The 27,663-nt window shown below is 38.0% G+C and overlaps 2 protein-coding genes across 2 annotated transcripts; both read left to right on the top strand.

Moving 5' to 3' along the window:
• The first annotated feature begins 218 nt into the window (after window positions 1–218).
• Window positions 219–2,580, top strand: K441DRAFT_376427 (MFS general substrate transporter). The gene is made up of 3 exons (XM_067641481.1): window positions 219–684; window positions 740–2,442; window positions 2,564–2,580. The coding sequence occupies exons 1-2, from the start codon at window positions 386–388 to the stop codon at window positions 2,238–2,240; spliced, it is 1,800 nt and encodes a 599-aa protein (XP_067496587.1). The 5' UTR covers window positions 219–385; the 3' UTR covers window positions 2,241–2,442; window positions 2,564–2,580.
• Window positions 2,581–2,849: 269 nt separating this feature from the next.
• Window positions 2,850–4,247, top strand: K441DRAFT_682874 (alpha/beta-hydrolase; the record flags this gene model as incomplete). The annotated part of the gene is made up of 1 exon (XM_067651628.1): window positions 2,850–4,247. The coding sequence occupies one exon, from the start codon at window positions 2,850–2,852 to the stop codon at window positions 4,245–4,247; it is 1,398 nt and encodes a 465-aa protein (XP_067496588.1).
• Window positions 4,248–27,663: the final 23,416 nt, after the last annotated feature.

Consider the following 27,663-nt stretch of genomic DNA (forward strand, 5'->3'; position numbering starts at 1 on the left):
AACAACGTTATTCTCCCTACAACCTTCCTCTACGGCTACCGCCTAGCATAGAACTTCTTTCCCTGCCTAGCGAAACTGTCAGCGTTATAATACTTGTCCATCTATTATAAATTTACTTTTTTCGTCCGTCTTATCAATCAAGGGAATGTTAGAGACTTATGCCTTCGGAACTCCGAATCACGTGCATCCTACAGAACCGTCTGCCTTATATACTCGTCCGTCGTTCCTACGCCCTACAAAGTAGCGGAACGCACACTCCAAGCCTCTTCTACTACTCAAGTCATTTGAAGATGAAATCCTAAGTTTACTTCCGCCAACCTAGGCGTCACTTCACTGGCCGTCTCCTCCATTCGCGTCGACTGCTGTCTTCGAAAACCACTCACCAATGTCTACAACAGAAAACGTCGGCTCCCAGGACCTCCATCAGCCCGAACCGGCTGCAACTGAGGCGATTTTAAATGCAGAAGTGCGGCCGAGGAGTCCTTCGCCAGGTGAATCGAGCGAAAAGCCAGCCAAAACGACTTATCCCACCAGCTTCTGGCTTGCCTTTGCCGGCCTCTGTTGTACGGGCCTGATATCTGCCCTTGATGGCTCTATAGTCTCGACAGCTCTCCCAAGCATCGTTGCGAAGCTCAATGGCGGAGACAACTATATCTGGGTTGTTAACATTTACTTTCTCACGAGGTACGCAAAGCACGAAAGAGATGAATATTCCTTTAGTGCGCTAATATTTCTCTAGCGCTGCATTGCAACCTCTCTACGGCCAACTGGCTGATCTCTGGGGTCGTCGGTATGTTATGATCATGGCAACGATCATCTTCCTATTGGGAAGTGCGCTTTGCGGTGCCGCGCGTTCAATGGACATGCTCATCTGGGCAAGGGCGGTCCAGGGCATCGGTGCCGGGGGCATCAATATGTTAATCGACGTGATTATTTGTGACCTGGTCCCAATGCGGGAGCGCGGTAACTTCATTGGGCTACTTTTCCTCTTCGTCAGCGTCGGGACTGCGTCGGGCCCATTTATCGGTGGCATCTTGACCGATCGCACGTCTTGGCGGTGGGTTTTCTATATTAACTTGCCTGTCGGAGGCGTAGCGCTGGCGTTGCTCGTCGCGTTCTTACAAGTTAGGTGGAAGGACGACCTTTCGACAAAGGCGAGACTGAAGCGCATTGATGTGGTGGGAAATTCGATTCTCATTGCCTCGACGTTCGCTGTCCTTTGGGCCTTGACATATGGCGGCACGAGATACGAATGGAATCAGGGCAACGTCCTAGCGCCGCTCGTCGTTGGCCTTGTGGGATTGATTATCTTCTTCTGCTGGGAGGTGTCCCCATGGTGTTCTTTTCCCGTCATACCGCCACACCACTTCAAGAATCGGACCACCTGCGTGGCTTTCTTCATGTCTTTCATGAACATGCTCGTCGCATTCTGGGTCATCTACTTTTATCCGCTCTACTTTCAGTCTGTCTTGGGAGCCTCGCCGACAAGATCCGGTGTCTACCTGCTCCCACTCGAAATTGCCTTCCCCCTCTTCGCGGCCGTCGGCGGCGGCATCGTGTCTAAAACAGGACGCTACAAGCCAGTTCACTTATCCGCTACCAGTATGGTCGCTCTTGTCATGGGGCTAAGCAGCATTCTAAATCAAGGTACGCACACTGCCGTTTGGGCAATCTTCCAAATACTCGCTGGCATGGGTCTCGGAAGTATGATCTCCACGACTTTACAAGCCGTCCAGGCTGGGCTACCAGAGAGCGAGGTAGCGTCCAGCGTCGGAACATGGTCATTTATCCGCTCACTCGGCACCATATGGGGTGTGTCAATTCCCGCAGCCATTTTCAACAACCAGTTTGATCAGCTGAGTAGTCGCCTTGATCCTAGCATCCGGGGCAGCTTCACGCGCGGAAAGGCGTACCAACATGCGACTGCAAAGTTTATCGATTCCTTCGAACCAGAAACTCGAAAGGTGGTCGTACAGACTTACGTTGACGCCCTCAAGCGCGTCTGGCAAATCGGGATTGCCTTTGGCGTTATTACAGCTTTGTCCGTGTTAATTGAGAAGGAGATTAAGCTGAGAACTGAACTCGATTCAGAATTCGGCTTAGTGGACGAGAAAGGGAAAAACCATGTGAAGGATGCGGAGAAAGATGCGGAAAATAGTGATAGGGAGAAGAACGTTGTCAGTGGAAAGACTGAAAATGTTCCAGCTGCAGAGACTAATATTGGAGAACCGGTTCCCTGAAAGCATCTAGAGTTTATAGCATTAATTCTAGGGCTAACGGCCACTCCAAACTGTTGATTTGCCCCATCCGAAAAGCAAATAAAGCTCTTTATCCGGGCCATGCGTGTTTTGGCTTTTTTTCATCTAAGTCTCTGCATGTGTCCATATGTGTACGCCATTATACAAACGCTCAATTATATGGTCTTACAGACATTGTATTAATGTAAGTGAAACTATAGCTGAGTCTGATGGTTCTAAAATCCTTAACCACAAGGATTTATTCTAGGAAGTATAGCCTAGTGTAATAATTTAAAATTAGGGTGCTAATCCTATCTTAATATGAGGCTAGGAGAATAGGCGGACTTCCGACCACACCGAATCCGAAGCACCTAGACGATATGAGCCTCACGCATGCTATATCGGAGCTATTTATAATGGATCTCCCTGGCCCCCGAATATGCAGTCAGCTGTGGATCGACCTGCCGCAACTTTAGCTAAGCCTAGTAAGATTTCTTCGCCCTCCAACATTTCCTTATTTTACGTCTCCACCGATGCAAAAGAATATCATGGGCATAATACATGCTCACCCATTGTCCAGCCCATCCCAGAGAGCCTACAGCCCATAGCACCATGACTGTCGCGAACCCATCTTCTCCTTCATCTTCTCCTTCGTCCGGCGCTATCCACCAGTTCTTCCCTGGAAATACATTCTACAACTTCGAAAGTTTACGCATTCTCTCCACAACACCGTACGGCGGCTGCGACCCGGCAGAATTCCTCGCGGCCATCGCAGCTATCAAGCCTAGCGATCCCGAGACATGGGCGACAGCATGGGGCCACGCTGCCTCGCTAGCCGAGTCGCTGGCTGAGGAAGCGCTGGCCCGTGGTGACACGATGACCGCACGCGACGCTTTCCTGCGCGCGAGTTCCTACACGCGCGCCAGCGGGTACTTGCGCATCAACGGACCGACGCTAGACAGACACGACCCGCGGTCGCTGCCGGTGGCGCGGAAGGTGCAGATGCTGTTCCGGCGCGCGCTGCCATTCCTGGAGTGCGATGCGCGCGTGGTCGAGATCCCGTATGCGGCCGGCACACAGCCGAAGGCGGCGAGGAAGAAGGGAGGAGACGCGCCGCCGCTGTATCTACCTGGGTACTTATACTTGCCAGCGCCGCAGCATCGTTTGCCGGATGGAAAAATCCCTGTGCTGGTCAATACGGGTGGTGCGGACTCGGTGCAGGAGGAGCTGTATTACATCCATCCGCAAGCGGGCCACGTGCGTGGGTATGCGGTGTTGACGTTCGAGGGACCGGGGCAAGGCATCGTACTGCGCGAGAAGGGGCTGTACATGCGGCCGGACTGGGAGGCGGTGATGGGGCAGGTGCTGGATTGGCTAGAGGAATATGCAGCGGGGCTGAAGCGGGAGGAAGGAGCTGAGCTGGACCTGGACAGGATTGCGGTGGCCGGAGCGAGCATGGGCGGGTACTTTGCGCTGCGTGCGGCGAGCGATGCTCGCATCAAGGCGTGCGTGTCGATAGATCCGTTCTACGATATGTGGGACTTCGGTACCAGGCATATCTCGGGCCTGTTCATGAGTGCGTGGACCGGAGGGTGGATAGGCGACGGAACGATTGACACGATTATTGGCGCTGGAATGCGGATGAACTTCCAGCTACGGTGGGAGGTAGGAGTGACGGCGGCATTTTGGGGTATAGAAAGCCCGGCGAGGATCTTGAAGGAGATGAAGCGGTACTCGCTAAAAGGAGGCTTTCTGAAAAAGGTGCGGTGTCCGGTATTTGTGTCTGGTGCGGGAAAAAGTCTATATTTTGACACTGAGGAGCATACGATGAGAGTTTTTAATGACTTGGCGCACTTGGGCGAGCGAGAGAGAAGGTTGTGGATGCCGAGTAGGCCGGACGAAGGTGGATTGCAGGCGAAGATTGGCGCATTTGGACTGGCGAACATGAATGCTTATAGGTTCTTGGATGAGGCTTTAGGGATTCGAAGGGTGACGAAGGTTGAAGATTGAAGGTTGAGGATTGAAGGTTGACAGCTCAATGTTGAGAGTAGACTAATACAGACCAAAATAGACTGATAAAATATCTTTAAACTGCCACACTGCCACGGCCTCTACGTCGCCAAAATAAGTGGCCGAAATTGGCACGTGCGCACCTCAGAAAATCATTAATTTTGCTACCTACTCAATACCTCGTCATTTGCCCTTTAGCCCTCCTATAATTATATAGTCTTTTAGTATACCATTTATATATCTTCTAAATCGCACACTAATCTATTTCCTCTTTAAAAAGCTGTCTAAACCTAGCTAGTGCCGCCTTCTCTATAGTATACCTTTTTACATAAAACTTCCTCTTAATTAGGTAGGCTATTAATTTAAAAATACTAAAGTCTAGTGAGATACCAGGGAGTATAATAAGAGATACCCTATTATCCTTTGCCTACTTAATTATTGCTTTACTTATATAGGCTAAATCGTCGTTATAGTAGAGGGTAAAACCTTAATTTAAAAGCTTGTCTTAGAGGGAAGGGAGGACTACTTTAGTATATACTTCTATAGTTATCTTCCCTACTAAATTAGGTACTTTATACGGTATAACCTTCCGCTAATTATAGCCTATTGTAACGCTAATATTTAGAAGCTTAAGGTGTTCTTCCTCTTAAGCCTTTACTTTTATGTTCTTTATAATAACCTTCTTCTAGTATATATTAGAGAGTTTATATTAATACTCCTTCCCCTACTTCCTTTTTATAAGCTTTATTATTTAAGGACTAATACTAAAGTAGAACTTGTTATAAAAGGCTATATCTTTCTAGTTAAGGGAGTTATATATTAATCCAATTTGTCTATAAAGTAGCTTATACCTTTATTAACTCCTTTTCCTCCTTATAAACTGCGTTTATAATCCCTTTATTATCTTAGCAAGCTTGTTAAATTACTTTAGGATTAATTATACGGTAGCCTAGCGTTTTAAAGTAGTAAGTTTAAGGTAAGACTACGCTGAAAGCTTTTACAATATCTATTTAAGGCTTACCCTTATTATTAAGTAGGACTAAATTACCATTAAGGTAATTAGCTATTGCAGCTATCTCTATCTATATAATTAATCTCTTTCTCCCTTACAGATCTAAGCTAGAATTAGGTATATTATAAAGCGTTCTATATAACGGAGCCTTGTAGTAAGAACTACGGTAGACTTATTAATGGGCTAGGTATGTAGGTAAAGCAGGAAGTTAACAACGTAATAATAACTAGTAGAGTAGTTGCCTAATAAATTAACTCTAATTGTATTCTAAGAATTACTATAAGAAAGGAACTATCTAGGTAGGGATTAAGGGTCCTTAAATACACAACCATACTCCTATAAAATCCTTCTTATAGGTAATATACGTGAGGTACGTAAGGTATATAAGACGTTCCTTATAGATCTAATAGAGCTTATAGAGCTTATTATATAATCTTAGTTACTATTCCTTATTACATAGTTCTACCAGCTCTATTCTAAACTATGCCTATATTAACTAACTAGCTTCCTCTAACTCTTCTCTAAGTAGTCGTAATATTGTACTTAAAGCGTCCGTAACACTATCTCCCTCCTTTTTATCTTTGTCCTTAAAGATACCTAGCATCTTTAGGTTATTTACTAGAGGTATAATATCCATCTAATTAATTTAGTTAATATTGTTACTTATTATACCTAAGGCTCCTTCTTCTACCGCAGCTAAGCGTTGGTCTCGTACCGTAGCTATTATACTATTACTAGGTAAGATTATGCCTTCCTATTCCCGTTGCGCAAAAAAGGGGTTAGTTTATATTATAATTGCATTACCCGTTAACTAATAACCGTCCTCTTATACTAAATATACGCGAGCAAATATATAATCTTCTTATAACGTTTATTCCGTTTCTAACGCTAAATATACGCGTCCTATTACTCTTAATAGTTTCTAAGTTTCTTAAGTAATTTATTTTAGGGTCTTATATTTAGTTTACTACTACAAAGCTTAATAATAAACTATTAGAGGCACTAGCCAAGATTTACTAGCTTTAGTATAATAATAAGCTTTATTTAACTTATATTTGTAATAAGGAGCGTTATACCCTTAAAGCTTATTAAAACGCTTATACTCGGCTTCTTTATCTTAAGAAAGTTCGTAAGAAGGTCCGTTTTAAGGAGTAGAAACTTATAAAATAAGGTTTATAGGAACTTAGCAATAAAAGAACGGATTCTCTTTTAATAGAGAAGGAAACAACTCTAAGTAGTTTAGCGATCGTTCTTTCTAGGTCCCCCTTAGGTAGTTTATTCTTTAGTAATCCTTCTTTATTAATACTACCTAACCTCTTTTCTTTTAATACTCCTATACCTTTCCTATAGCGTTTTTTAAATTCTCTAATAGCTTCTAGGTAGTCTCATTATAGCCTATCTACTTTACTTTATACTATATTTTATTATCTATATCCTTATAACTAACCATCTTTAAAACTTACTATTTATCTTCCCCTTACCCTTTATATATATCTACTTTATAAACTAGTGGCTTAATATTCCCATATACTGGCTCTAGCATCGCGATATGCTATATAGGGTAGATCTTTATTTTGGCTAGTAGGTTTAACTTAAATATAACTAGTAAAATCTTCTCTATAATTCTAAAAGGTGCTAGTCTAACATAGTCTAACTTCTTACTTAATTATTAACTTTTAAAATTTTTATATAGTAGCCACACTTTAACTCCCTCCTTAAGATCTGGTCCCTTAGATCTCTTAGCATTATAGTACCTTTTTATTCTTTACTATATTACCTTTACTATTTCCGTAAGGTTTATATAAAGATTTATTAATATCTCCATTTTTTACTTAGCTATATTACTTATTTTCTTTACTTAACGTAGCAATAATAATGTTCTTGGCTTATATCCATAATTCGCCTTAAATAGTAATATTCCTATTTCTTTTTAGGGTGTTGTATTATATACAAACTATATAACTAGTAATAATAATACCCAATTATTCTATATATAATTAATATAATACCTTAAATACTATTCTAGTGTCTAATTTAGTTTTTCCGTTTAACCGTCTATCTGCGAATAATATATAGTAGAAGTTACTGCTTAAACTCCTTATTCCGCTAAAAATACCTCCTAGAATACTACTATAAATCTTAGGTCTCTATCTAATATAATCTTACTTAATACTCTATATTTTATAAATACTTCTTTAATATAGATTCTAGTAATATCTTCCACTAAGATTTCTTTTATACATACTATAAAGTATCCCTACTTTATTAACTTGTCTACTATTACTAAGATTATATTATAATCTTATCTAGTAATAGGATCTTTTAATTTTAGTAACTTTATAATAAAGTTCTATAATATAACCTTCTATAGTCTTTCTAGTATTTTAATAGGTTATAGCTCTCTATATAGCTTATATCTTATTAATTTATTTCTCTAGCAATCTAAATATTCCCTTATAACTTATTTTACTAGTCCTTAGATTTTATTAATAATATACTTCTCTTAGAGTCTTAATACTAAGCTTATAGCTCCATTATATTCTTAAGTTAATCCCTTATAGAATAACTTAATAAACTCTTTTATAATATTTCTCGGCATATATATTACTTCTTAGTTTTTATACTACTCTAAGTCTAAATTCTCTGCCTATATATTTTAGATCTTTTATAACTAGTTACTCTTTAGTAATTTATAGGTCAAACTAATTTCTCTTATTACTATAATTTTTGGGTAATTATATCTAATTAATCCGCCTATGTCTTTTTATAGTAAAGCCCCTAATGGCTTTTTATTATTTTATAATTTAGCCTTTCTATTTAGAGCATCTGCTTATATATTGTCTATACCTTTAGTATACTAAATCTTAAAATAGTATTCTATAAGTATTTCTACCTATCTAACTTATCTCTAATTAAGTTCTTTTATTATTAGGAACCCTATTAGGTTCTTATAATCCGTCTTAACTATAAATAGCTTTTCTGTATTTTATAAGAATACTCTCTATTTTTAAAGTGCTGTAACTATACCTAATAACTTCTTATTATAAATATTATAGTTTAGTTCTAGTAGTGTTATCTTCTAACTATAGTATACTACTAGGTACCATCTATCCTTATATTTTTATAAAAAGTACGCCCCTAGTATAAAGTTTAATATATCCGTTTTAACTACTATCTCTAGTTTTAGTTAGTAGATTTTAAGGACTGGGTCTTAAGTAAACAACTTCTTAACTTCCTTAAATAGTTTTCTTTACTCTTCTCCTTATACCTAAGGTTCATCTTTCTTTGTTAACCTTATAAATAGCTTAATATCCTTTAACTATTAAGCTATAAACCTTCTATAGTAATTGCAAAACCTTAAAAACAACCTTAACTACGTAAAGTTCTCTAGTTTTTACTAATTTACTATAGCCTTAATCTTCTTTAGATCTATACTAAGTTAGCCTAGTTTAATAATAAATCTAATAAAATCTGTTTTCCTAGTAAAGAACTTGCATTTTTTAATTACTACTAGCATCTATTCTTCCTATAGTCTCTTTAAGACCCATTTAACGTGTTCCCTATACTCTTCCTTACTTATTAAGTAGATAATAATATTATTAAGGTATACTATAATAAATTTATCTAAATATTCTCTTAATATATTATTAATACGCGTCTAAAATATTACTAGTATATTTGTAAGCCTAAACTTGTCGGACGAACAAGTTACTGAGAAGAACTCTGTCTATTGAATGTGGCTCTAGAGCCTCTATAAATACATAAGAAAAAGGGTAGTAGACTAATTTGGTTACCGTGTCGGAGACCAAGTCGTTGACCAAGTCGTTGACTGAGTCGTTGACCGAGTCGCTGACCAAGACAGTAGTAAGACATACGAGAACAGGGTGATGAGTCATAAGGTAATACCTAAGAGTGACCTCAACGGTCGACAAAACTACATTACTAATAGTTTATATAGTCCTTCCTTTAACCTAAAGGCTGCCTTTTATTTATTACCTTCCTTAATTCTAATCTAATAGTACGCCTATCTTAGATCTATCTTTATAAAGATTTATATATTACTAATCCTATCTTAAATTTTGCTAATTAAGGGTAAAGGATACCTACCCTTCCTAGTAATGCTGTTTAACTATCTATAGTTAATGTATAATCTAAGTTTTCTGTTTTTCTTTAGTACGAATAATACTGGATATCCCGCTAATAACTATAATAGTCTAATATATCCCTTTTATAAGTTCTTCTAGATAAACTCTTTTAGTACTTTTTCTTCTTTCTTAGTAAGCTTATAGATTGGAAAGAACCTTAAACTTATTTCTAGTTCTAATTCTATCTTATAGTTCTATACTATATACTTTAACAGCTTTTTACTTTTTAGTAACTATAGTTTCTTACCATACTTATAGTATCTCTTTAGTATATAACTTAGTCCTTTATTTATTTCCTTATAAGTCGCCCCTACTTAGTACTATACTATTTTAGCTTATTATATCTTATAGCGTTAAGTATCTCTAATATTGACCTAACCTATAACCCAATTGATTTTTAGATTATATTCCTATAACTAAGGCATTCCTAATACTACCTTATTATTCCCTAATGGTAATATATTAAAGGATATCTTAATTTATCTCCCTTTAATAGTTATCTAAATAGGTTCTGTTTTAAGATTAATAATACCTCCTCTATAGGCTATTAGATCTCCTAAGATTATAACTAAGAGATAAAGGTGCTTCTTTTATCTATATAGTAGCCCTATCCTTTTAACTACTACTAGTAAGATATAGTTCCTTATTACTCTACTATCTACTAGTGCTTTAAACTACTAAACTACTACTAGTAAGATATAGTTCCTTATTACTCTACTATCTACTAGTGCTTTAAACTACTAATCTTACCACTTAACTTATAAATTTAGGTATTATCCTTAAATTCCTTTAAGGGTTTAAGGCTCTACCACTAGCTTTCTTTAGTCCCGTAGGCCTCTACTTTTCCTAACTATTAGCTGCTGGATCTTATTATATTTAGCTTACTCTTTAGCTAATACCTAGTTTACTTTTTATCCTTAATATACTATAGATACGTATTCTTTAAACATTTCTACTACTATTATCCGTTTAAGCATTCTTCTATAAGAAATCTTCCTAGTTAAAGTATTAAGTCTCCTAACTCCTAAACTTCTACTAGATACTAGCCGTATATATACTTAATATTTCTATACTATTGCTTACCTAGCGCCTAATATATCCTTATAGGGTATTTCCAGTTTTTTTCTTTTCGATTCTTATATATCTTATATATATTATTTATATATATAATCCATGCTAGAACCGCTAGAGCTCTTGCTGCACCCGGCCCAAAAAAGACCAAAACCAACCAAAAGAACCCTAAAAAAACACCCAGAGAATCCCCCTAAGATGCACGCATCGCAGGGGAGGCACACGTCAAACGATAGTGGTTCGCACTCGCGCGCGTCCACCAGAACCACGCCCAGTAATGGCCCTCCACAACAAGAACGGGCGAATACTACACTATAAAGCGGAAAGACCTCTATTAAAAAGGCATCTAACAAAATATAAAGCCTATTAAACGCGTTTAGTATCCGTAGTTACGGGGGAGCAACCGTTAGCTATAATAAACTAATATAGCTAGCAGAATAGCTCCGCTAGTCTAGTAAACCTTAGGCGCCCCTCTAGCAAACCCTTAATTAAATCCTCTAACGGCTAAGCAAAATTAAAAATAAATAAAACTCTTCCTTACCGGCGAACTGCACCTAGGCCACTATAGCTGCGCTTCTATAATATAGGGAACCCACCCCCCTAAAGATAATATCCGGGTATATAATTATAATATAACTAAATATAGAAAAAATAGAGGGGCTTAGGGAATAATTAGAAACAGAAGTCCTTATAAAGATTTATAAAGAGGTTTATAACGCTGTTACAGTTTAATACCTTAGGAGTAGAGATATTAGAGTTACCCTAAGGGACTAATAGGCAAAGGAATAAGCTATAAGGGTAGGGGACAGGCTAGGAGAATGTATTAGCATAAAAGTGCTCCGCAAAGATTATCTAGTTAAAGTCTTAGCGGTTCCCCTAAGCCTTAGGGTAAAAAAGGGACGCTAGGCGGATAATATAGCAACTATATATAAGATAGTAAAATAAACGGAATACCTTATACTAGGACTTAAGATTACCTAAATTTAATAGCTATAATAGGAAAATATAAACTAAGTATATAATAAGAACAATAAAAGAATATAAGGGTTGCTAAAGACTTGCTAGGGAGGCGCCAGTTAAATATATAGCTCCCTTATTATTAGCACACATATACTAAAAATGCAAAAACTCCTTATTTAAAAAGGTATTATTATAAATAGCCTTATATATAATATAAGGCTCTATAACTATAGACTCCGCCTAAAATAATACTATTGCTATATATAATAGGGACACACCTAATTTATATGCGCAGTATAGGTGTGCTACGGCCACTATACAGGCCCCTACAATATAAGACATTACTTAAATTAAGACCAAATAAAATGCGTAAACTGCCACTAAAGCATATATAAGGCGTAGGAGAGAGAAGACTGCATTAAATACAGGAGATGGAAGGTAAGGGCTTAACAGCTACGGGAATAACTGCACACTAGGTTATATAAATGGAAATAATAGGCAATAAGCTAGGGGGGCGCAGGTGCCTTTCTAGCGTTTCCTACCTTTAACACTAGGGGGCTAGGCTAGCTATCCTAAGCCTTAACGGGCTAGAAGTAACGCTACGCGATATTACTAGACCGTATAGGGATATAAGGGTCACAGGGAATATAAGGGAGAGAACGCCCTATAGGAAGACCCTTATAGACAGCTATAGTAAGCTTAAAACCAGGACAATTAAGAATTAGACTTAACGCGGCAAATATAACATTTATAGCTAACTCTTAAAGGGCATATAGCTAACTAGTAAGAATAGGGGAAGAACTAGAGACAATAACAGATTTAGACATAGAAGCGCTAGTAGGAACATAAGATATAGAAATAAAAAGCTTTATATAAAATAAGTAGTAACTAGGGTATAGACACAAAAGATAGAAGTTCTAAATATCCTAAAGAAAGTGGAAATAGAAGAAGTGAGGAACAAAGAAGAGGCGAAGAACCCTCGCTAGGGGTCCGCCACCTATCCATTATATAGTACAACTACGGCAATATAAACTACCGTCTTGCAAGGCCCTTACTAGACAGCCTAGACCTAGAGAAATACTATATCCTTACTATACAAGAGCTATATTATAATGCTTACATATAATTAACATACTGCCCCTAAGGATTCTAGCTCCTATATAAACCAAAAGCAGCTATACGCGTATGCTTTATAATCAACAAGGCTATTAGCCTATCCTTATAGTTATAGTAGGTAGTTAACCTAGATATTACAGTAATAATAATCTAGATATATAGGGGACTAGTATATATTATTAATGTATATAACCTTAGGGTTAAAGGGGTCCTATAAATAGAGAATATTATATTAGTAATAAGCTTACTAGAAACTAAAGGCACAGAGTTTATCCTATTAGAAGATATAAACCTCTACCACCCGCGGTAGGGGGGTATCTATATTACTACTAAATAATAGGTAAAGTGCCTACTAAGAGCTATAAACACCAGGGGCCTTAAGCTAGCTACCCCCCTAGGAGCAATTATATGGCAATAAGGCACCGCTAGAAGTATAATTAACCTTATATTTATAGATAAAGGCCTATATTAGAGACTTAAAAGGTATAAACTTAAAGAAGAATAGGCACTCGCCTTAGACTATATCCCTATCTAGATACAGCTAGATCTAGATATTAAGGCGCAACTAAATAGTAAAAGATACGCAATAAGAAAGCTTAAGACAAATAGCTTCCTTAATATAATTAAATAACAAATTTAAGACCTAGAAGAAATCCACCCGATACCAAATAAGTGAGGCTTATTAGCTACCCCTAAGGAAATTAACTAAAGACTAGAAAGGATCTACGCAGTAATTAAAAATAGGCTAGAAAAGTACTGCCCAGTCTTAAAACCGGGCCCCTATACGCGACACGCATAGTCCGTATAATGCGTAATTCTTATCGCCAGTTAATAATGAGCAAGAAGAAAATATATAAGTAGCTATAATCCTAAAGATAAGAAATAATATAAAGATATAAGAAACCAGCTAAAGAATACCCTAAAAAAAGAAGTAAGGAATAGCTAGAGACGGTTTATAAATAAGCATACTATTAACCTAAGCCTCCCCTATAACAAAGGTCTTTAGAGGATAGCAAAATAGGTAAAGAAAAAGGCGGGACGTCTAGTAGAAGACCTATACCTTCCGCCCCTATAAAGACTAGGTAAATTACTAGCTATAAATAATAATAATAAAAAGGCAAAGATCCTTATAAAAAGATTTTTCCCTTAACTAGCTTTAGTAGACCTTAGTAATATTATAGGCGAAGCACCAGTGACTTGCCTAAGGGTTAATAGTAATATAACAACTAAAGAAATAGCTAGAACTATTAGCCGCCTTTTAAATAATATAGTACTAGAACTAGATAGGATCCTAAATAAAGCCCTAAAGACCTGCGGACTACTAATAGCACCTTAGCTTACGGATGTAGCTAGAGTATACTTTATAATAGGCTACTACCCGAAACTTAGAAGAGCTATAACAACGTTTGTCCTACGTAAAGAAGGTAAAACAGACTACTTACTTCTAGGAAGCTACCGCCCTATTTGTTACAGCTTGAACAAATGCCTCTAAACCGAAGCTTAAACGAATGCTGTATTACGAAGATACTAAGCTAAGGAGCAGAGAAGGTTGAGGAAAGGACACGTCTATATACAGGCGCTAAGTCTCTAAGCGAGCCCCTGACTAGGGTCTGTAACGGTACCGTAATATCACCCCCTCCTTTAAGAAAGCCTGCCCTCAGGCTTTATATAAGCCCCTTATTAGAAAAGAAAGAGAAAAAAAAAGAAATTTGGCATCTAGGCGCTTGATCGCGATGCTGGTTAACCTAGGACTTACAGCAGTCCTACAGCTCCTACTACTATAGAGGTATATTACTATACCTAGTTAACGTGGGGTAGGCAGCCGTCCTACAGCTCCTATAAGGGGTATATTGCTATACCTAGTTGACGTAAGGCAGGCAGCCGTCCTGCAGCTCCTGCTGCTGCGAGAGGTATATCGCTAGGAGCCCTCCGTTAGTTGTCATTCCTTCTCCCTCCTCCTAGAACTCCGGTACCTCCTAGCTATACTCTCCCCCCTTTTATTATAGCGCGCCCCAAGCCATAAAAAAAAGCCCCCCTAGTCCCCCTCTTAGAAAAGTAGGTGTAAAGGTTTAATAAGGGTGAGAGGGTTAGGGAGTTACTCGCATATATATCGGCACGAGTTCTTATCCATTCAGTAGTAGTACGGTACTAGTAACGGGTCGTTCAGGTAGTAGTACAATGCCAGCAACAGGGTCGTATTCTAGGGAGCAAAGCTCTTGTCGATTGGTAGTCCGTGCACCGATTGTAAGGTAAGATTAAGGACTCTGTCTATTCAAACTATAAAGGAAAAAAACTATATATATATAAGGTAGTACCCCCCACAGGGGTCCCTAGAGAATCGGTGAAACTAGATTAAAACCAGGTCAAGACAAATCTAAAGCTAATATCTAACAGTACCCGTCACGGTTGATACACCCCCCTAGCTTTAAACTATCCTACAGGTTAAAGCTATATTACAAGTCTTAGCATAGTATTAAGTCAAATTTACCTTTATTAATTTAGATCCTCTCCTTAATATTAACCAGGTTCAATTAATAAACGAATATCTCGTGCTTCTGCCTTAGCAGAGCTTTAGTTAGGCCGTCTGCTACCATTACTGCAGTAGGCGTCTAATTAATCTTAATTCGATCGTCACGTACCTCTTAACGTAACCAGTGGTGGTATATGTCGACGTGTTGGAGCTTCGTAGATAGCTCTGGTCCGTCTTTTATGAGCAGTTGAATCGTCTATAGATTATTATAGTTAATCGTCTGCCTATCATCTAAGGTTAATCCGATTTCTTTAAAGAAGCAACTCTACTAGATTAATTCCGTGCCTGCATATAATAGAGCCATAAGCTCTGCCTTAGTGCTTAACTTTATCACTAACATCTGCTTAGTAGAGCGCCAGTTAATTAGTCCCCCAAATAGGGTAAACAGATATCCTTCCGTACTACGTCTACTTATTAAGTCGTCTCTAAACGCTACATCACTTGCTCCTATAAAGACTTAACTCCCTACACTATATCCTAAGTATTTAATCGCGAGAGTCCTCATCTAATAGAGGTAGGCGATCGCTTAACGAGCTGCGGCGTCATAAAGGGGTAAGGGATTTCGTAGAAATTCCAACAGCTTGCTTAAAGCTTAAGCTATATCAGGTCTTATAATACAGGTCGCATAGAGGAGTAATCCAATTATCCTCTAGTAGACATAGGTGTCTTAATTTAAAGCTTCCTCCGGGTTCGGTAGGAGCCCGTTAGTGCTTATAGGTATATTAACTAAGCGCATATTAGTCAAATAAAAGTTATTAGCAATCTTCTTAATGTAGGAGTCTTAACAGAGCCACAGCTTCCTCTAACTCCTGTCTCTTAAGACTCGAATTCCTAGGAACTAGGACAGTTCACCTAGGTCCTTTATTTCGTATTTCTTCATAAGCGCAGTCTTGAAGCTTAGAAGCTCGACTGGTTCCCCTTAGTGCTTGCGGCATAGATATCGTCCACATAGAAGAACACGATTAGCTAATCGTTGTAGTAGAGACACGGCTCTCCACTAACAGGCTTTAACCCCAATTTAGTTAGTTCCTAACTTAAGTCATTATGCTAGAGACATGGCAATCATTAAAGTCCGTAGAGAGCTCTGCGTAGTAGTAAATATTTGCCCTTAATGGTAAATCCATCTAGACACTTAATATAGACTATTTCGTCAATTAAGCTATTTACGAACGCGTTAACAGCGTTGCCCTGCCAAACGTCCAAATTAAATACTATAATAACTGCTATGAGAGCCTTAAAGACCTTGGCTGCCAGAGTCGCCGCATAGGTATCCTTATATATCGACTCTTATAGATCGCCTCTCACATAGAGTCATGCCTTAAACTTCGTTAGATATCCGTTAGTGTCCGTTTTATAGGTAAATCTCTAGGTAGTAGGTACTATTTTAACTAACGGAGTCTTATCTACGACCTTAAATGTTCCACAACCCTCTAGGTTAGTGTACTCTTTTATAGCAGCAGTAAGGAAATCTTCCCTATACTAGTGTCTTATAAGCTCCTTCTAGTTCTTAGGCAGAGGTAGTAGCTTATCGCGATAGATTTTCCTATAATATTTTAGGCCTACATAGAAGGCTACCTAAAGCGCTTTAAAGCTATCTACCTCCTTAAGGTAAGTTAAATAAGCTATGTATCATTTAGGTAGCCTCCTTAATTATTTACCTTTTATAATATTGTCTTCCTTAACAGCTGCGCCGTCTTTATTCTTTAAGTCATCCTCTATAGGTACGTATTTGTAATACGGTCGTTAACAGGTAGAGGGAGCTAAGGAGCTTAAGAATTCTTTAGTAGGAATTAACTAAGGTTCTAGCGTCTTGTCTAGGGTAGAAAGGGCAGGTAAGAAATCGTCCTTTAAGGTTTATAAGCTTACTACGTTATCGTCTTAATTAGTCACTTAGTCTTAATTTCTACTAGAATCTGCCTATTAATTTCTACCGTTTTCCACTTAAATCTTATCTAAAGTCTTATTATCCTCATCTAACGTTTCGTCAAGCTCTTCCTAAAGCGTCCTATTAATATATAACACATTAATTACCTCCAAAATTTGATTAGCGCGTTTTTAGAGCAGATTCGCGAGATCTGGCTAACCGTTGTTATAGAGCAACTACTTATTAAATATTACGTCTCTTATTTAAATTACCTTTTTTTCGCTAGGTATATAGACCCTAAAGATATTCGTTAACTAGTACCCAACTAGGTATTTAATGTAAGCTCTTAGCTTAAGCTTTTAAGTGCGCGGGAGGTTATATTTAAGCAGGTAAGCTCTATAGCCGTATACACGTAGATAAGCTATATTTGGCTTTAATGGCAAGAGCCCTAGTACTAACTAAAGCTTCTTAAAAGGTGTTATCTAGCTAAACTGGGCGTTCGGTGTCCGATTAATTAAATACGCTATAGCTCTAATAATCTCTAGCTAGAGCTCTTCTAGTAATTAAGCTTTAATTCGTATGCAATAAAACTTAATAATAATTACCCCCCTAGAACATTTAGTAGAACCGTTTTAAGACTTCGTATATAGAGCCAATTGCTCTACTGTAATTCCTTCTTAGTTTATCTAACTATAGAAGTCGCCACTAAGGGAGGTCTCGCCATCAACTTAAATAACCACAATCTTCTAATTATATCGACGCTTTACCCTATTTAAATATCGTATAATTACTTACGTCAACAACGACTTTTAGGCAAAGGTCTTTACCTCATTCATTTGCAGAAATTCGTTATAGAAATATATCGTCTATTTATAACCATTATACGCCACAATCTCCTAAAATAAGTTAATATGCACTTGGTAGAAGGGCCTCGTTACCTTATTAGTAGGTACTCTTCTTGATATAATTTCGTAAGCCTTGCTAACAGCATAGAATTTATATTTAATTGTCGCTGGTCCTTAAAGCTTCGCACTACCTACCTCCTAAGGTAGATGCTTAATTGCGTTAGGTCCTATATAACCTAGTCTCTTATACCAAAGCCTTCCTGCTACTTCTTAATTAGGAAGGGGGTCTCGCAATTAGATTGTAAATAAGGCTTTTAGCTTATTATATTTAAGCGTGTTTTGGTTATAATGTCGCCCGCAATAGGCGAATGTCTTATAATCGTCTTTATAATATAGTAGGTTCTTTTTATTGTCCTACTATATATTCTTATTATTAAACCTATCTAGACAGGCCAAATTCGTATAGAACGCTGGTATATATACTACATTAGCTAGTAGGATCCTCTTAGGGCCTACTGGCGTCTAGATCGTAACTACTACTATCCCTATACCCTTAACTAGATCTAGGCCTGTTCCGGCGTATATAAAGTTATTGCTTAATTAGAGCTCATCAACAAATCTCAATTAATTATTAATAACGTGTATCATAGTTCCGTTGTTAAGAATAACGCTATCACGCAGCTTATAGTCAGAACCTGCGTTATAGGCGCCTACTTAGTGTACGGCGAAGATACCATAGTTATCTTCCTTTTAACTTCCGTCTAGGTTCCGTACGGCTTCCTTTTATAGAGCTTCCTTACCTAAAGCCTCCTTCCTTATCTTCTTAATCTTTAACTTGGTCTAATCTAATGCGCTTATAATCCTTTCCTCAACTTTTATAGCTGTGGCTTTATTAGATTTCCAATCCTTTAATTAAACCGATTCGTTAATATAAGGACAATCCAGAAACCAGTAAACATCTCCGCAGTAGCACGTCGGGGTATCTTTCTTCTTTAACGTCCTAGATGGTGTAGTAGGGACCTTATCCTTAGGAGCCTTATCCTTAAAAGCCTCGTCTTTACGAGATCCGTCAATTAACTCGCCCTAGAAGCCCACTGCATTGGTACTAAGTTAATCCCTTTTCTTTTAGGCAGTCTCTATTCGTCAATAGTTCCGATATATTTTAACTAGTTAATCTATAGATATTATCTAGTTACTGGCCCAGTCGTATTTATTAAATTCGACCCTCCACGTCAAAGCCCAGTTTAGTAATGCTGGCTCTATAGCCAGCAGAAAGTCTCTAATCGCTCTCCTACTGCTATAGCCAGGCCTCAAAGTTCTGGTTCTTTAGGCCCTTTTTAACCTTAGCATATTAAGTAGATAGGTACAGCTTACGTGCTATATCGGTAGGGGCAACCCTCTCCTTAAGAGCTATTAAGGTGTTATATACCGAGTCGATACCCAGTATATAGGTATTAAGGTTCCTAGCTACTACACCAGTAATATAGCTTCATAGGGAGGTCAAAGCTGCCTTCTACTTCTTGTATTCCTTCTCTACTGTTTTATACCTCTCACGGAGAATTTAAAGCTCGTCCTTCTCGTCCTTAGAGAGAGCTGCATATAAGGTCGTTCCTATCTTCACATCTTAAGGCCTAGGAAAGACTGGTTCAAGCAAACGGGGCAACTGATCCTATTTAGTTAAGGGGTCGACATATTCCTATACGTCTCCTATTTAAGCTTGAAGCCTAATAAGGTCAATCCATTCGTCCCAATCAGCTTAGTTTGATAATATCACCGTTATAGTAACAGCTTGAGTAGCTTAAGAAGTTATATTAAAAGGTGCTTATAAGGACAAATAAAGTATTTAATAAGGGATAGGGTTAATTAAATCAATAGGTGTAATATGGCAAGTCACCCGGGCTCATAACTATTAATCAGTAGTCCGTGCACCGATTATAAGGTAAGATTAAGGACTCTGTCTATTCAAACTATAAAGGAAAAAAACTATATATATATGAGGTAGTACCCCCCATAGGGGTCCCTAGAGAATCGGTGAAACTAGATTGAAACCAGGTCGAGACAAATCTAAAGCTAATATCTAACAGTACCCGTCACGGTCGACAGCTCTACCTAGTTATATTTAGGTCACAGGCGTATTAGCGCGATGGGTTATTAGGGTATAGCTCCGTAAGCATATTAGCACGGTATCTTATTAGTGGTGGTTTACAGGCATATCGGCGCGGTAACTTATTAGGATTATAGTAGTACGGTGCTAGTAACGGGCCGTATTTTAAGGAGTAAAGCTCTACCTTATATACAGGTGTTACTATAGGCGGAGCAGCAAAAGTCGGTTAGCTGTAGGTAGAGTAGTAAGGGTCGGCTAGCTGCTAATAAAGCAGCAAGGGTTAGTTAGCTTTAGGTAGAGTAGTAAGGGTCTATTATAATAGCAGGTATATCAGCGCTATTATTTAGTCAGGTTTGCATTTAAATTACTTTTAGGTAGCATTTAAATTGCATTTAGGTCGCAGGCGGATCGTAGGCGTAACGGCACGATTGGTCTGTTGGTTAGACTATAGGCGTAGCAGCATAGTTATTGTTAGGTCGTAATAGCAGGCATATTAGCGCTATTGTTGTCTAGTTGGTTAGCTATAGGTAGAGCAGCAAGGTATTATTTAGTTAGGTAGTAATACGGTACCAGCGTTAGGTAGTAATAGTAGGTCGAACATTCGGAGCTTAATCTATTAGTTAGCTAGTAAATCGCAGGCATATCGGCACAATTAGTCGGTTGGGTATGCATTTAAATTACGTTTAGGTTGCATTTAAATCATATTCGGATCGCAGGCGTATTAGCGCAATTATTTAATTAGTTAGCTGTAGGCAAAGCAGCGAGGTGTTAGTTCTTATAGCAGTGCGGTACTAGCGTTAGGTAGTAATAGTAGGTCGAGCATAAAGCTCGTCTATTAATAGGTCGTAGTTCCATAGGCGTATCGGCGCGAAGCTTATTAATTTAGGTAGTAGTACGGTGCTAGCGGCGGGGTTATATTCCAAAGGGCAAAGCTCTCCCTTATATATAGTTGTTACTATAGGTGGGGCAGTAGAAGTTGGTTATAGACTATAGGCAGAGCAGTTAAAGTCGGCAGTAGTGCTATAGGCAGAGCAGTAATAGTCTATCATAGTGCTGCAAGCGAGGCAGTAGAAGATAGTTCGCTATAGGCGGAGCAGCGGAGGTTAAATTAGTATTAGCTATAGGTAGAGCAGCTAGAGTTAATCGTGGTGCTATAAGCAAGGTAGTAAGATATTAGTTAGCTATAGGCGGAGCAGTAGGTATTAATAGTAATGCTATAGGTAAAGCAGCAGAAGGTTAATTAGGTTACTATAGGTAGAGTAGTAGGTGGTTTATTATAATAGCAGTACGGTGCAAGCGTTAAGTAGTAATAGTTAGTTAAATATTTAGAGCTCGGTTTATTAGCTAGTCGATAGATTATAGGCGTAGTAGTATAATTGTTAGTTAATAGATTGCAGGCGTAACGGCGCGATTGTTATCGTAGTAGTACGCAATAGCAGTTATATCGGCATAATTGTCTCGTTTATAGATCACGGGCATATCAGCGCAATCGTTCGGTCGTTAGACTGTAGGCATAGCGGCATAGTTATTATTAGGTTGGCGTAGGGCATACAGCCGTCCTGCTACTATAAGGTATATCCTAGCTCTCTATCCCCTCCTTTAATATGGCGCGCCCCAAGCCATAAAAAAAGAAATATAGCTTGCATACGTATTGGCACGAGCTCTTGTCTATTTAGTAGCAGTACGGTGCTAGTATTAGGGTTATATTTTAGGGAGCGAAGCTCTACCTTATATACAGTTATTACTATAGGCGAAGTAGTAATAGTTAGTAGTAGTGCTATAGGTAGAGCAGCGATAGTCGAATTGGGATTAGCTGCAGGTAGGGCAGTAAGAGTCGATTAGCTGTAGCAAGGCAGCGAGGTATTGGTTTAGCTACAGGCGAAGCAGCAGAGGTTAAGTGGCAGTGCGGTGCCAGCGTCCAATAGTAGATAGTAGGCGTATTGGCGCTATTATTGGTTAATTGATCGCAGGCGTAATGGCACAATTAGTTAATCAGTTTGCATTTAAATTGCGTTTAAATCGCATTTGGATTGCAGGCGTAACGGCGCGATTATTATCTAGTTTGTCTAAATTAATTTCGTTATTAAAGCTTACACAGCTTAGTATTAACCTCGTTGTTAAAGTATACAAATACTTAAGGTAAAGCTTGTATAACTTAATATTAACCGTAGTCGTTCCTTAGTATGCGTAGCCTAGTGTTAGTTAAAAAGGATTACCGTAGGCAAAGAAGAAGACGATTAAATTAGTAAGGGAGGTAGTTGATCGTTAATAAACTTATACGGTCGTTGTTAAAGTCGTAATAGTAGGCATATCGGTGCTATTATGCGGTCGGTTTCTTAGGGTCTACCGTTAATTAGTAAGTAGTTCGAGACGTTATTAATATTTGAAGGTATCGAAGAAAGGGTGCGCTTTAATATTTAAGAGTAGTTAACGAATAGCAGGACATGCTTTTGTAATGGCAAGCTGTCTTATTCGTAAAGGTCGTACAAATAGCTATTAAGAGGAAAGCGTCGATAGTTCATATAAGGTCGTAGAGATAAATAGGCTCATCTGCAGAGCTGTTGGAGAGTGCCATAAATCGGAATAATTCTCCTGATCTGTTCTCCTAATTAAGAGTGCCATAAATCACTTAAATTCTCCCCTAAGTTCCTAGTACCCTATATATAGGACTATAATGCTTATAGATGTATTCGGCCGTAAGATCAAGGGACTATCTAGGTTAATAGTAAGGTTCAGGTCAATTAGGTACGGTAGTTATTAATAAGAACTCGACGGGTGTCTATAAGGCGTTTATAGATAAGTCGGAGAGTCGTGTCGTAGGCATATCGGCGCGACAGGTTATTGGGTTTACTTTTAGGATAGCAGTACAGTGCCAGCGGCAGGTCCTTCCTAATCGATTTTGTCTCTCCTTGTACGGCTCAGTATTAATTAGGGTGGTTATCGCAGCAGTAGTAGCTAAAGGACAACGGGTAGGATTCGTTCCAGAGGACTTTGCGGACAATATGCACCTACCGCCCAATGGCACGGCGCGGGTCACAAGTCAGCTCGTCTTGGCCGTTGGCCCGAACCTAATGTATACCAAAGGACTTCGCGGACAATATGCACCTACCGCCCAATGGCACGGCTCGGGTTATGTCTCGGCTTGTCTTGGCCAACACTACAGGATTAGTTCCAGGCTTTAGTGATAGGATTACTTTTTATTCCTCGCAGCCCTAGGCTAAGTCTCAACCGGGGTCGTCTCTGCAGCTCGTACAACTCTGTATTAGTCAAAAGGTTGGGGGGGGGGTAAGATATTATTGCCTTCCTAGGCAGTTATTCTTATCCATAGGAGACCTTCTAGCTGCTTAAATACCGGCTCCTAGTATCAATGATAGCGACTCGACGCGTCGACGACGCGCAGCTAGGGGTGTTCAACGCGTGTCCTCTCAGAACACGCGGAACGAGGGTAGGAGATTATCCAGGCCTTCCCAGGCGAGGTAAAGAGGGAGCTTCAAAACGAATGAAGTCCCCCCCAGGTGGGTGAGCTTAGTATAATGTCACGGCTCAAACAAATGCCTCTGAACCGAAGCTTGAACGAATGCTATATTACGAAGATACTAAGCTAAGGAGCAGAGAAGGTCGAGGAAAGGACACGTCTATATACAGGCGCCAAGTCTCCAAGCAAGCCCCTGACTAGGGTCTGTAACGGTACCGTGACACTATTGCCTTAAAGAATACCCTTAGTAAGATCTTAGAAAGGGTAATAGCGGACTATATAGCAGACACGGCTAAGGAATATACCCTACTACCACAAAGCCAAATAGGGGTAAGAAAGAACTACTTAACACTATTAGCACTTATGCTACTCGCTACTACTATTAAATCTACATAGGCAATGCGAAGGGACTTTATAGTATTAATACTTAGCCTAGATATTAGTAGCGCCTATAATAATATACCCCATAAGCGTCTCCTATATATCCTTAGGGTAAAAGGCTTCCTAAAATAGATTATATAATTTATTTAAGGGTTTACAGGTTAAAAAAAAATATTACTAGTCTTCAGCGGATACCAAAGCCCCCCTATTATAGTTATAACAGAAATACCACAAGAATTACCCCTTTTGCCTATACTCTTCCTTTTCTTTATAAGTAACCTACTTAACTCCTTTAAGGAAGAGGCGACCTAAAAAATAGGCTTTATTAATAATATAAACCTAATTATATACGGGCTAATAGCCGCAGAGAATTATAAAATACTAGAGAAAGTATATAACACCTATATAGAATGGGCAAGATAATATAGAGTCTAATTCTCACTAGAGAAATACTAGCTAATCTATTTTATAAGAAAACGCAACTAATCTATAGATCTCTAGCATATAATTTACATTTAAGGCTTTAGGGGTTAACTAGTTTAGGGCCTAAGAGTATTGGGAGTATAGGTAGATAGTAAGCTTTAATAGAGCGTATATACGGCATAAGCGGCCCGTAAAGGCCAAGTATAGTATATTACATTATCTAGGATCGTTAATTCTATATAGGGTCTATGCTTCTAGAGGTTACGCCTACTATATATAGTAGTTATCCGGCCAACCATAACGTATAGGTCTAGTATCTGGGCCATTGGAGAATCTAAGAAAGGCCCCCCTAAATCGCTCCTTAAACCACTCCAAAAGGTCTAAATAGCCTACCTCTGGAGTATAATAGGCGGATATAAGCGAACGGCCACAGCTCTGCTTAAGAAGGAAGCTAATATTCCCCCCCTATAACTATATATTAAAGCCGCTGTAATATAAAGGGCGTAAAAGGAACGTAACTCTAATATTATAAAGTATATTAAGACACGCCTAAATAAACTATAGAGGGACCTTAGGGCGCCTTATAGGAGAATAAACTAATAACCCTAAAGTAGGGAAGATATATTAGAGAAACAGGTAAAGAAAGCAGAAGAAGAATAGTACTACTTTAGGGCCTAGGCCTATATAGAGGAGAAAGGGAGACGCGTAAGAGGCTAGCAAGGACAATAGTAAGAGAAAGAAAGGAGCTAAAGTAGAGCATAAAAGAACGCCGGAAAACCATCTACCGCAATATAATACTGGCTGGACTAATACTGGAGAGGTGTATAGGAGTTAAAGGTATAGAGGCTAACTAAGGCAAGAGGAACCTAAGCCATAGCATAGTTAACGCTATAGGAGGTAAACACCCTAGGGCTCTAAGAAGGCCTAATAAAGGCAGAAAATATAATAGCAACGCTCTTAAGAATAGGAATAATAGGACTAAAAGACTGGCTCTACTAGGTAGGTGTCCTAGTAGGTAGCCTAAGATATAAATATAGCTGGCTAAGACAGACACCAAAATACGTAATACTGTTATGCCCCTTACGCACTAACTAAGAAGTAATACTTTTAGTAGCTAGCATAGAGAACTATAAGACACTGCTCTTAATATAAAAAGGCCTTAAGGCGGTTACCTAGTAGCTTATTAGCTAAAATATACTAAACCAGTTCTAGGTTACAAAGGAAATAATAATAAAGGGCGGGGGGGCGAGCAACGGGCGCCCCTTAATAACTTTATAGTAGCAGAGTAAAGTATACAATACTAACGCGTCCGTAGGCTAGTTACGGCAGCAGTAGTTCCTAAAAAGGTCAAAAAGTAAGGTAGTAGGAGCACTATAGGTAACTCGCAGGCGCCTTATAGGCGCCTTATAGGCGAGTCCTAAGAGGCAGGGAGATGGATCACGGGGTTTTCTTAAGTTAAGTCTTTCTTAAGTTGAGTTTTCTCCCTATATATAAATAAGGAGTAGTCCATGTAGGCCCAATAGGGATCTAAATCGGATATTAAGCAATAAATTATTATTATATAATCCATGCTAATATATAATACGCTAGGTGTTTTAGGTTAACTCTTAACTTATCTTTATCTTTAAGTTTAAACCTTTATCGTATTAATCTAGACATTATAACTTTATTTATAGGTATTAAGATACGCCTTTCGCTTCTCTAGTCCTCTAATTATTACTTTAGATCTTTTAATATTATAATTAAGGCTCCCTTAATATAATTTATTACCTTTTCCGTAATTAAGTAGTCCTAGATAACTTTCTTATTTAACTATATATAGAAATCTTCCTACTTGTTATTATGTCTCTGTCTATACCACTTTTAGTATAGCTATTAGAGTGTATATAGCTTATCTATAAGGAAGTATCTTCTTATTACTGCGTCGTAATAGCTTTTTATATGCCGTTTTTTAAACCTAGTTAAAATCCCTAAATCCTCTTTACTTTCTAGTTTAGTAAGCCACTTAGCTCTTAGCATACCTACTTTTAGCCTATTAGTAATTCTTTATACTAGTGCTCTATCTTATATACGACCTAGTATACTAGATCCCTTATCTAGTTTCTATTCTTACTATATAAGAATTCTTACTTTAAATTCGTCTATAGTTTCTTATTACTTATATCTTATAATTAGATCCTTAAAGTTCTCTTACTTCCTAATTATAATATTAACTTTTTAATCTTTAGGCTAGATACTATATTTCCCTAGTAAATCTTCTAGGTTTATATATCTGCCTCCTAGTTTAACTGCTGTTTATATTATAGATTCTCTAATTTATAGCAAAGTCTCTTACTTCTTACTTATAGGTGTCCTTATTTATACTCCAAATTCTTAGTTCCTTAAATTCTTTAATCCTAAGCTCGCTTTTTTCTTAAGCTATACCCCAGCCTTAGTCTAATTAGGCTTTACTAGTGTTCTTATCTTATCTTAAGAGTCTTAAATCTTACTTATCTTACTTTAAGAATCTTATACTGTTAGAAAACTTCGTCCTAAGCTTATTTATATATTACTAAACTAAGCTATTACTCTACTCTATCGGTTATTGTCTATTATAGGTCCCTAAGCATACCTTATCTTATCTTAAGAGTCTTAGTTATCTTTTAGCTCATCTTAAAAATCTTAAGCCTTTAACCTTTTACCTTTATTAAATAGTAAGCTAGCACTAGCAATTATCTACTTACTTAATCGCCTTTAGATATTACTCCTTCCGTCTTATAAAGCGATAGATATTATATCTAATAAAGTCTTAATTCCTATTATTATATTAGTCTCTATTACTAATTTAACCTCTACTTCTATTACGTTATTAAGGTTTAGATACCCCTAGTTAGTTCCTTTCTCTTCCTTATTACTATTAATTAATAAGTACTTTAACTCTATTATTATCGTTACTAATTTTTGTCTATATATTACTATAATATCTTAATCTAGCTTATAGAGTTAATCTTATTCTTTATCTAACTCTTTAGTTCCTTTAAGTTCTCTTAACTCTAGCTCTTATAGCTAATAGCTTACACTATACTTAGCATCTTTATAAATTTAGTATACGTTATTATAATAAAACGTAAAACTTTTAATTAAATATTCTTTTATTCCTCGCAGTATACTATTATCCCTCTATATATATATATTATATACTATTAGTCTAGTTCCCTTTACTGCATAGTAACTTTAACTACTTTTATAGTCTTTAGTAAAATAACCCTATTTTCTATAATTTATATAAGCTCTATTTTTAAACTATTACTTTTACTATAGAGTCCGCTTAAACGTCTTCTGCTACTAAGATCCTTAGTTTAGCCTATACTCCTTAGTCCTATAATTACTTAATCCTTAACTTCTAGGTTTCTATAGTTATTTTCTCTATCTTTTATAGGTTTCTTTAGTACCACTTAGGTCTATTAACTCTACGCTATACCATAGTTTTTAATTTAACTTTAGTTGTTAT

Source organism: Cenococcum geophilum (genome assembly GCF_001692895.1).
Source record: "Cenococcum geophilum 1.58 unplaced genomic scaffold K441scaffold_95, whole genome shotgun sequence".
In the NCBI taxonomy this organism is placed as follows: Eukaryota; Fungi; Ascomycota; class Dothideomycetes; order Gloniales; family Gloniaceae; genus Cenococcum; species Cenococcum geophilum.

What these genes read in the sequence shown, in the direction of transcription:
- K441DRAFT_376427 (XM_067641481.1), top strand. Translation starts at nt 386, where the DNA reads ATGTCTACAACAGAAAACGTCGGCTCCCAGGACCTCCATCAGCCCGAA. An exon ending in AACATTTACTTTCTCACGAG is followed by an intron (nt 685 to 739) that starts GTACGCAAAGCA and finishes ATATTTCTCTAG; the next exon opens with CGCTGCATTGCAACCTCTCT.